The following is an 11,650-nucleotide window of genomic DNA, read 5'->3' on the forward strand; positions in this document are numbered from 1 at the left end:
TCTGACTGGTCAGGATTCCCACTCATTTATCCTCTTGCAGGATTGTTTACTCCTTGGGAGTCACTGAGTTCACGTGAGTCGTTGGGGAAACAAGTCATGGTGTGAATGGATATTAAGCTGCCTGGGAGGGGATCTCAGGACTGCATTGTAAGTGGCACAACACAGGAGTGCCAACACCTCAGGTCAAAAGTCCACCTACTTTTTAAGGACAAGGGACAGTTATTTGAAGACAATGTACGTATTTTCACCAGATAAGACCGATTGTTTGAAAGAACTACCATCACTGAACAGAAGTGGTTGACACCACTTATCAGCCACTTACAATGCAGTCCTGATATCCCTCCCTACATGGCTTAACACCCATTCACACCATGACTTGTGACTCTAGCAAGTTGCATGATAGCCAGGTCGGTCAACAACTCGCATGTGACCTCAAGGAGTGACCGACCCTGCGTGACGATAAATGCCCGGGACTCCACAACAGTCAGAACTGAAGCCTCGTGGATAAGAGACGAAACATCTTCTAGAACCTCAAGAGTCCAGTTGCCTTTTTGTAAAGAATTTAGAAATTGGCGACCTGTGGTTTTAGAAACAACCAAAACTAATGAATATGGACCGTCAATTGGTTCACAATGAACTTGGTTGTGTCGCTGAGCAAATGCATCTCCAGCTGGATCCATTTCAAGAAAACTACACTGACCTGCCCTTTCTGAGGAAAAGTATTTGAAAAGCTGAATTTGCTAACTAATGACTATTTTAAAAAGTTGAAGCAGTTAAAGGGACTTCCCAAACATGGAAGGGGTTCTCATTTGGACTGACACACATTTCATTAGAATGGTGATTCTCAGTGAACTTTAGGTTTCATTTCAGGCTTCCTCCAGAACAGAAAATGCAAACCTCATCTTTCCATTTACAAGTGTAAACATGACAATTTAGCCTTAATTTCGGTTTACTAATGGACACTTGACAATCTCCTGCTTCCAAGAAAGTGAGATTTAAAAGTGCAGTGTGTTTCTGACTGGAATACACTTTCATTTGAGCCTCTGATTTTGTGTAAATTGTGAACCTCACCTCTTGAGGTTGAGGCTTCTCACAAATCGCAACAAACACTTTCTCATTAATGTATAGTAGCAGCAAGCCATGCAGATAAAGCCTCCACTTAAATGTCTGGCTTGTGATGCTCAAAGCATCACATGACAAATATTTGAAACCTACACAGTGGCGTGTCATTACAGAAACCTTACAGAAACCATATCCTCATTATAGATTGAGAATAGACTGTCAGCAATTTTCATACTGATCATGCAGTAGAAAGAATTTCTGAAATGGGTTTTCTCAGACATGGGTCTGGGTAAGCAAAACCAAAACCGTCTGCACGTGAATAAGAGAAAACGGGGGGTGTTTTGTAATTTGGGTGAACTGACCCTTGCAACTTCCATCTTTAGCCAGTCTTGCTTGCTACCAAAACTTAAAAGGAAATCTGGGGAATTTCTTGGTTACTATGGGATTGACAGATGGTTTTTCACACAGTGACCCCATCCCTGCCCTATACACACCCACTCTCAGCTCTGAAATAAAAGACGACTGGCATCACACAGACCAAACACCTCACTGGCTCTGACAGTAACAGCACCTGCTGCACCGTTATCTCGTAAGATCAAATGAATTGATTATTACACTGTGATCTGTGTACTTTAACAGAAGCTGACTCTTTTGTCTGTCTTTGCAGGTATCTTCAGTCATGAGTTTGTTGTTTGTCCTCTGCTGCTTCTGTGTATGGACAAGACCTCTGAACGCAAAGACGGTAAGATACAGAAACAGGCAATGACATCCAATAATGTTACAATGTTACAAAGTAGGTCATCTGAGATGATTAATGCTGCACTTCAGTGGTTTCAAAAAAAGTAAGTCTTGAAATACCTGAACTTAATTATCCTAAAAATCCTTTAATGTGACTCACTGTGTTTTATATGGAAGGCAAGAGAGGCTACAAATCTATAGCTGACAAGTGCAACTTTGCAAATATGGAAAAACTCAATCTGGATCATAGGCAGGATTTTAGAAATACTGAAGTCATGAGTCCAGGCCCCTCACACAACATTTGACCATATTTATGTTTATCAAACATTTGTAACATGAAAATCTAGATGATTTAATGGGCCACTCCACTGAATACAGATCTACACATAGCCGTTAGTTGTGTAGTTATGGAGCAGCACACACCCTGTCCCAATAGTTGTGTCCTGTTCTGTAGCTGTGGAGGGAGCCTGGGAGTACAGAACAGAAAGCCTACATTACAAACTGGAGGCATCGAGTGTGAAAGACATTGGCGTTTAACTTTTGAAAGACTATCAAGCTGCATTATGGGAATTGTAGGATCCAGCATTTTTTAAGTCTAACTCCTGCTTGGGACCAAAAGTTAGCATATCTACATCTCCACATCTCCCTTACTTCCATTTCTATTTAAATCTGTCTCTAATGAGTCCCACAACTTTATGTAAGTGTGGTACTGAGTGTCCTATCTGTCAGAAAAAAATAGTCTGAATGCTGAATCCTACTTTTGGCCTAGAAGTAGTCCAGTTTAACTTTATTAGTTGTAAATAAAAGGTCCTAAAACAATTCACTAAATGTTCAGTTCATTGTAGAGTGAAACTCCAGGGATGTTGCCGAAAACCCCAAATTCCCAGAAAAATTATAAAGGACTTCAGAGTATTTACTTCCTGCTACTGTCCTGGTCTCAGTTGAAGAGGACAAGACTGTTCTCAATAAACTTCATGTTCTTATCTTTCTACAGTTGCCTGAACAGGGTACCATAAAGGCCCTTTTAAAAAGCTCTGGTTTTGAGACGACACCTCCGCAGGACACTACAGTTTACCCATCTTCAGCATCTGAAGATCCTGTGGATGCTCTGAGTGGCTCTGTTCCGTCTTCCATACAGAAAACCACAAATGCCTCACTGACATTATCTGGAGCCTCAGTGCAGGTCCCATCAGGGTTGTCGGGGATCAACCGAATCCCTCTGAGCTTGTCTCTGGACTCTGTTGACGACATGTACTACGGCTGCTTCCAGAAGATGCTCATCAGAGTGAAGCGTCACTACCTCCCGAGGAGCACCAGGGAAGGTCTGCACTCCCCATACACAAAGCTCTGTGCCCTCAAAGCCATGAAGAACAAGGACATCTACGACCCGCTGTCCTGGAATCACTTCAGGGCCCTGTGTGCCTACACAGCAGGGGCATATGATGACTTAAACAGAGCAGTCCGCAAGGAGAGGAACTCCTACAAGACCTCATTTGAGTTCCACGCCCTCCACTTCCTGCTATCAGACGCCATCCGGCTCCTAAAACTCAATCAAAGAAGCTGCTACACCTCCTACCGGAGAAGCAAAAGGCTCTTCAGCGGCGAACCTGGACAAACCATCCGCTTCGGCTCTTTCGCCTCCAGCTCCCTCAACAAGGACCTGACTCAGTTTGGACGGAGGAGCTGCTTCGAGATACGCACATGTTTCGGTGCCTACCTCAAGTCATATTCAGAGTTTGACTCCGAGGAGGATGAAGTACTCATTCCTCCATATGAGATGTTCAGTATCGTCTCTGTGGACACGTCAGGAGAGAATGATTTGCGCTGTGAGGTTGTCTACAAGCTGGAGACTGCCGGGGTTTACAGCAGTCTGAACTGCCAGGATGTGGACCTTGTTTAAAAGCTGTCACTGTTTTTATTTTGCTTCGTTGCCTTCAATTTATTGAAACATTACTTTTCTGACATTGAAAGTCCTAAACAGGAGTCCATTCATTTTGGATTAAAAGTTGACACTGAGTTTATGGAGACAGATGTAGGAAAATAATCACACCTGCTCTGTAGATTGTTTTGCCAATTTTTTGTTTAACAGTGCAAAAGATGAACTACTGCATCACAAGTAATACACAGTATAGGGCACGCTACTGCAGAATGTTAAATCCCATGCTCTCTGACTGTTTATTTGCTCTGATGCCTCTTATTGTTCAAGTTGTGAATTCAGGATGAAGAAAGGTTTTATGAGGAGAATTGTGAAAAACAAACACAATGCTACATTTTTGGCAGAGTATCTTATGTTTAATCTTACATCATTCAAAAAAGCAAACTTGGGAGTGGAAAATGTAGTTCGGTACATCTAATCAGTAGAGAGCTGGGTATCTACACCCTAAACTCCCAGCAGGTTCACTCCACTAATAAAACTTAGAAATTACAGACATGGCTTCACATGTAAAATATTGGTGATTTAAGTATATTATCTGTGATAGTGATTTATCAAGAAATCTGCAGCTCATACAAAAAATAAAAATGGAAAAATTCTGAAAAAGAACCACTGGGTGTGGCTGATTACAGGCTGAAATACTCCACTGCTCTGATTTCTAAATACAAAGTAATCTAGAGGAGATGGAGAAGGCTGGCCACTGGGAAAAGCTAAGCTAGTTTCACATCACTTACCAGACCACAAGTGTCCATCTGTCTGTTCAGACAGGCTGAACAAAAATGAAACAAAACTCCGGTCCAAGCTATCCACCAGCCCCAGCCATCGTTTTGTCTATTCATAAATATTTTCTATGATGAATGGAAGTGAAGTGAAGCTTAGAACTTTAACAGACAGATTTTAATAAGAACTTTGACATGACGTAAAAATTCATTTCACAAAGATGTAAACATGTTTTCCATGTTACTGATCTCATTCTAGTCTTAAGAGATCAAAGTCCTGAGGGCTTCGCTTTTTATAGCTGATGCCAAATAGAATAAAACTCTAGTTCACAGAAGAAAATGCCTTTTGCATGCCAGTCTTATATCGTCATATGTTACATGTCTGTTTCTCAGCATCTTTAGACCACAACGAGATCCGACTTAATGCTGTCAAGTTGAATGAGGCCATAAAGGCAATGAGTAAAGAACGTTAGCATTTGGACTTGACATGGCGACACTGAATGTATCACGATGCATTTGACCGAATTCTGTGAGGAATCGGGCACAGACGTGTCCAAAAACATGAAATCTTAAAAACGGATGCCCTCTCTCAAAAATCACACCAGCAGTTTTATATTTAATGCTCCTATCTGTTCCAGACAAAGAGAGGCCAAATAATTAGCCATTTTAAGCAAGACAGTATTATCAAGTTCTAATATCGTGCCTTCTTTGATTTGCCCACTGTGAGAGAATCTCTACATGCTACAAAAGAAAGAGGAAGTGTAGCAATGGGCGGTTATTGCTAAAAAACAGGCTGAAGTCAACCACTGTTTAAAATAGAAATGACCACTGACCTACAAAAATTCTGTATTTGCCACACAGGAGTGATTTGGCCCCTTGTACGTGATCAGGATGGTTCGTTTTATTAGTGAACCAGAAAACAAATACCAGATAACAAAGAGCAAAAAAGGAGCTTGAGGTGGTTCAAAGGCATGGTTCCCCCATCGAAGCACCGAACATCTTCTACTGTAACGGTAACAGTCAGTCAGTGTGTGTGTGTGTCTACATCTTCTCGTAGGTGAGTTCATGTCCGCAGGTGGTGCAGGTTTTCTTGTAGAGGTCCTCCTCTGGATCCACCACCTCCTCTGGTCCATACTGATGTTGGTGAACACTGGTGTCTTTGGTCCACATACTGCTCCTCACGGCCCTGCGCAGCTCTGACACACAAACAGACACATGAGCAGTGTTGAGGCTACTCTGAAAGCATAGCTTTGCAAAGCTACCAATGACTTCACGCTGGACTACATTAAACTACAGCAAAGCTACCACAGGGAGACATCCAGTTCTGGTTAACTCAACTACCTTCTAATTGAGTTTATTGCAGCAAGTGCAAAAACTCTCACTTGTTCACAGGTTATAGATAAACCCAAAAAACAAAACACCTCACTATTCATGACACAGAGCAAAGAATGTCAGCTTTGGTTTTGTATATAATGTCCATCAGTCAGACACCTGCCTTCCAGGTGGGAGTTATAACTCAGTTAGCCAGGTAACTTCTAACAACAACCTATCATCTGTTAATAAATGGCAATTATCAATGCTTCTGTGTTTGAATTTGAAGTAGAAAGTGTTTGGTGGTGAAGCTGTGTCATGCATTTGCTTTATTACGGCCGTGGTGATTCTTTGTGTGTGTGGTGGCGACACTGACGGATGCCCAGGCATCCCTTCACAGCAGTCAGGATGAATGAAAAAAGACTGGGGCTGCTCAACGGACGTTCAATTACAGTAGAGAAGCAATAGTAAAATAAAATAAAACTAATTTCAGTTAACTACACACAGAAAGGCACAAAAGTAAAGTAACTACTTGAATCACGATGCAAATATGAATGTAGCTCAACTACTACTTTAATCACATGTACTGTAGTGCACTACTCCCCCGCACTGCACGTGACACATCAACACATTCAGCTGTTGACGCTCATCCTACATGCTGATGTTTGGGTGTTTTGGCTCACGCAGGAAACTAACCTTTGACCTTCTTGTTGAAGCGTTTTTGTTTCTGCACCTCTCTGTTCTCTTCCCTCGTCTCTCTGGCCTCCTCCAGCGCCTCCTCCGAACCCCACACCTCCATACATCTCTTCTCCACCTGGCCACCCAAACACACATGGACATGGATTATTTCATCTCCTTCCTCAAAAGTTATTCACTTTACAGTGGTACAAAAGAGAGAAAAGCTAATTTTCACATTAGAGAAGAATGAACAACAAATGTTTGGCATTTTTACTATAAAGGTTTAAGCATTTAATTTAATTCATTGAGAAGACAACATGGACTTCTTTAGAGCAGTTGTAAAACACTTGGGATTCTTCAGGCTTGAGTCATAGAACGTAGGCCCTGCCTTCCAGTCAGTACCTGTAGTTTGAGGTAGAGCTTCATGTCTCCCCAGCGTGGGTTATGAGGGTTTTTCTTCAGTATACACCTGAGTGGAGGTTCTCTCTTGTCCAGGTCACAGTCCTTCAGCAGGTAATGCTGCTTGGCCTCAGTTCTGGAGATCAGCTTATGCTTCTCCTCATTGTCTCTGGGGGGGAAAGAAGCTTCCACTGTTATTCCATCGGACTGTTTATCAGCTATATCACATATGTCAAAGTCAAGATGATATTTGATTAGTATTAGAACTGGCCGCAGCCGCCCGCTGGTGTTTTGCACGCACCAATAATACATTCCCCACAATGCAACGGTAGCCCGCGAACTCACTGCAGCACGGCAAACGGGCATCGGCTTCATTATTCATCAGCAGCCAGAACAGATGTTAACTTTCAGTTACCCACTCCCCAAAAAGGAAAGTATTGTTTTGTCTGTGTCCTATAGATTTTTGTATTTTAATTTATTTATTTAGATTTATTTTTCAGTTGAACTTAACTTGCCTGTTGAAAATGTTTTCCCTTAGTTACTGACAGAGCCATAAGAAAATATTGCTTTATTCATTTAATGCACAGGACTTTTATTCTTTGAAGGAAGTTTGCTTTTGTCTGTGTGCCTGTTGAAAAATGTTTACACTTGAAATTACTGACAGAGCCATAAAAGAATATTGGATTGTTCATTTAATCATTTAATAATATACATTGTGTTAGATCTTAGTTTAATAGGCTATGTGCAATTATTAAAATATGTTTTAATAAACATTGATCCAGTCCGGCCCTCGGCTTGTAGCAAATCTGTTTCTTTGGCCCTCTGTGTATTTTGACTTTGACATCCCTGAGCTACATGATTGTAACAAGAAAATGTTTTGATCTGATGAGGAACAGAAGAAGCCTCATTGAGCACTACATATCTGCAGGTTTCTGAATTAAAGATAACTATTCAAAGATGTGAGACAAAAGACTGACCATGAAATTACATGATGGACATGAAGTCCACCTGTGATGAAAACCAACCTTTTTTTTTTGGCATATTACTTGTAGTAAAACACACAACCGCATTTTTTGGATGAAAGGTGCTATAGAAGTAAAGTTCTTTTTATCATTATTATTATCATCACTGTCATTATTATAATATCAACCATAACCCTGTCTTGTATTAATCAGACAGTGGCTTCTCTGTAACAGGACTTTGTGCATTTAATAGGAGTTAAATATGTATTATCAAGTAAACTTACAATATCTAAAATACCATTGCTACATTTTCTATGAAAGTATTTGTACCATCATCTACAGGAATTCTGAGCAAACCCTGAATATTAGTACACGAATAATGTAAAATTTGAAAAATGCTATGTTAACCTTTTCCAAAACCTACATGAAAAAAATAACATGTGGAATTCATGCTCGCAAAGGTTTTCCGCTTTAAGTGTGTGTGTGTGTGTGTGTGTGTGTGTGTGTGTGTGTGTGTGTGTGTGTGTACCTGCACTTGTCACAGACGGACAGGTCAAAGCTGTTGCTGAGGTACGAGTCCATAAAGGGTTTTTGACACTCGTCACACACCAGGTAGTCTGGCTCAATCACTGGAGCTGCAAACACAACACACACACACTTTTAACACATGTAAATAAGCATGCATGCCACGCACGCGCCACACTAACACACACACCTGGCTGATGCACAACCTTCCTGGTCCTCTGCTCTTCCTCTTCGTCCTCCTCCTCCTCGATGAAGAAGCCGGCACCGGAGTCGATGGTCTTGGACACTTTGGCCGAGGTTGCGCCCTCCACAGCGAACAAAGGGCGGCTCGCTAGTCTGGCTTGCCGGAGCATCAGCGCCCGCTGCCGGTTCCGTTCGATTTTAGCCCGCATCGCAGCAGAAAGCTCGGGTTTGAGACTCTGTTCTGGACCGGGACCGGCAGCATCCAGTCCCCCTGACTCTGACGGGTCCATGCCGCTCGCTCACACAGGGATCACCACATAGGAAAAAGTGAAATGACTCTGAGCAGAGATGTAGTTCGATCCATTCAAAGTTCAGTGCTGTTGTTACAAAACCGACAGCTGTATACTTCCGGCCTCTTCTTCTTCTTCTTTTTTATTTTAAGTGTTGGCACATTACTGCCACCTCCTGCTTCGGAATGTGAAGGACCAGAGACTTCATCCCACTCATCACTGCTCCATTAGTGATGTGGTTCATAAAATCAAAGGAAAGTCTGCTGCATCTGTCACTTGACAACTTCACTGTTGTCCTCATATTAAAAATATGAAAACCAGCTTTAGATTCTTCTTTCTTTTGTTTTAAATTGGTGTATTTTTTTAAATTAATAGTTTCATATCTTTTCAAATCTGTCTTAAAACAATATTTACATGCATTCACGTGTATTAAAATAGTTTTGTTGTTGTTGTAATAGTTCCCTCTGTCCGCGCCACAAAGAAATTCCTTCTCAAAGTTTTCTGTCTAAGTGGTGGGAGACAAACTCCACCATCGTCTCTCCAGAAGTGAATGTTCAGCTCTCCCTGTATGATGTTCCAGATCCATCAAAATGTACCTTTAGGAAGTGGGAGTAGAAGACTTTAACATGCTGTGAGGCCATTGAGGGCTTTATTTTGACTTCTTTAATGGCATCTTTGCTGTCAGAACCTGCAAGGCTGAAATCAGGGTTGATTTAAATTCACCACAAGACCTACAGAGCTTCAGCTTTTTTTCTGAGACCTAAACCGTGTCATGCCATGCCTCCATGTTTTCAGCCCTTCTTCTATTCATGTAATACTAAAAGTTAGGATACTTTGATGTGAGAGAATGACTGACACAGACACTTGAAGTGATGCAGACAAGTTGGTCTGGGATTGCTTGCTTGAAAATTGGCAGGCAGGTACGGTACAGTGAGTTGTCAGTGAAAAGAAGCAGACCGGTGAGTGCATCTTTTATTGGCTGTCCTCAGGTGTCCAGTGAATCCCTGTTGCATCACGCCGGTCACGGCAGCGGGCCATGCATGCTGCTGTAAGAGGCTTGTGTCAAACTAAAGCAGATCACATCCTGATAGATGACACTGCAAATCTGATCTGTGCCGTGAGGAAGTCAGAGAGGTGAAGTGAGCGGACTTATTAAAGTGGCTTGTTAGATTTAAAATGTCTTATGTCTTACAAATGAAGGCAGGTTTCAAAGCTTTTTTAAAATTAGGAATATATGAAACTAATATAAAGAAACTATACAACAGGTCCTGACCTCAGAATTTAAGAAACTATTCCTTAACCGTTGTTGGACCACCTGCCAAACTGACCCAAGAACAGCATTTATGCGAGATGAATCCTGTGTCTGGATAGTTCCACATGCATATAAGGTGTGTCACAATTCGATGAGTCTGTCAGGTGCACCAGATCAACTCCAAACACCAACGATGAAAATTTGAGTTTTCATTTATTTTAACATATAACACTTTATACAGAGTTGAATGATACATGTTCTTACAGTATAATACACCCTTCAAGTAGTACATGAATATGATTCAATACTTGCATTAACATACAAGGGAAATACAAAAGCATTTTAGCATTTGTTATAGTACTCAAACTGGTCAAGGATGGATTCTTATAGATATTCCTGAATGCACTCATTCATACACACATTTCTCACACTGACATGATCCATCAAAGAGATTTAGAAATGACACTGCAGAGACAGGCTACACCTGGAGTCTGAGAGCAGACGTCGTGTTGAGGATGATAAACTATTTGTTGGCCTTGGTTACATACAGGATCTTACATAAGTTTGCCAATCTTTTATACACATAAACACACAATAAAACATACATTTTCATCACTGCAAGATAATGAATAGCTGGGCTTAATTTGATGGAGAATGAAATTCTTTTTAATATTAATTTGGCCAAAAAAGTTTCAATTTATGAAAAGATTTTTTAAAAAATGGTGGGTTAACATGGTGACACAAGAGGTTTTTTCACTCTTTGCGAGTGTTGAGCTGATGTTTCCATGGTTATCGCAACAGGAAAATCAGATCCATTTATCTAAAAAAAAAAAAAGTCTATGTTAAACAGGAAGGAAAAGAAACACAACTGCAAATTTATACCTGAGTGTTATTCGAAAACAAATACAGTATATAAAAAAATTACAAGTGTTTAAGCAGTACACCGGCTTTCGCACTTATTCCTTTTTTTGCCTTGTTATGAGGTTGCACTATACTGCACCTGAACCTTCAAGCATTACTGTACGAAATAAAAAACAGAGGAGGGTGTTATTCAAAGATGTCTACAGTATTTTTATTGAGCATTTCTCCCAGACTGATGGAGCATGTTGAACATTGCCGTGACAAGATATTGCCCACGTTAAGTTCTGTTTCATATATTTGATAGAGAAAGGAGGAAACACGAGGAAAATCAATGACTGATGAATGATGATGTGCGTTGTAGCTTGCATGAGGGCAGTCATGCAGCTCAGCATGCAGCAGGTGGTTTAACTGATGCAGACATTGATAGCATATTTGGTGGGACACTGAGGCCCAAAACGGGTCACTGTTACACCGCATCCCATCAATAAGCATGGTTCCTTCTGCCTGTTTAAAAGGGCAGTTTGACTTTGCTCATCAAAAGAAAAAAAAAAAGGATATGCCATCAAAAAACACCTTAAATTTTAAAAAATCAAAGAGAGAAAATGCAATAACAGATTTTTAGAGTTACAGAATTCTTTATTGTGTTATTCTTTAATTGTTTAATCTTTCTGCATCCTCTTCAGAATATTTGGATTAGATTATCTGATAGAAACACTTGTTTTTACTTTTTGAAAATA

At 40.8% G+C, this 11,650-nt stretch overlaps 2 protein-coding genes across 2 annotated transcripts; one reads left to right on the forward strand and one right to left on the reverse strand.

The window, feature by feature from the left end:
• The first annotated feature begins 1,616 nt into the window (after window positions 1–1,616).
• Window positions 1,617–4,299, forward strand: LOC121604109 (NAD(P)(+)--arginine ADP-ribosyltransferase 1-like). Its single transcript, XM_041933518.1, has 3 exons — window positions 1,617–1,651; window positions 1,730–1,804; window positions 2,795–4,299. The coding sequence occupies exons 2-3, from the start codon at window positions 1,742–1,744 to the stop codon at window positions 3,698–3,700; spliced, it is 969 nt and encodes a 322-aa protein (XP_041789452.1). The 5' UTR covers window positions 1,617–1,651; window positions 1,730–1,741; the 3' UTR covers window positions 3,701–4,299.
• Window positions 4,088–8,907, reverse strand: xpa (xeroderma pigmentosum, complementation group A). The gene is made up of 5 exons (XM_041933519.1): window positions 8,518–8,907; window positions 8,332–8,437; window positions 6,844–7,009; window positions 6,460–6,577; window positions 4,088–5,648 (listed from the first exon to the last, which is right to left on the reverse strand). The coding sequence occupies exons 1-5, from the start codon at window positions 8,798–8,800 to the stop codon at window positions 5,494–5,496; spliced, it is 828 nt and encodes a 275-aa protein (XP_041789453.1). The 5' UTR covers window positions 8,801–8,907; the 3' UTR covers window positions 4,088–5,493.
• Between the last annotated feature and the right edge of the window lie 2,743 nt (window positions 8,908–11,650).

Source organism: Chelmon rostratus, chromosome 3 (assembly GCF_017976325.1).
Source record: "Chelmon rostratus isolate fCheRos1 chromosome 3, fCheRos1.pri, whole genome shotgun sequence".
Taxonomy (NCBI): Eukaryota; Metazoa; Chordata; class Actinopteri; order Chaetodontiformes; family Chaetodontidae; genus Chelmon; species Chelmon rostratus.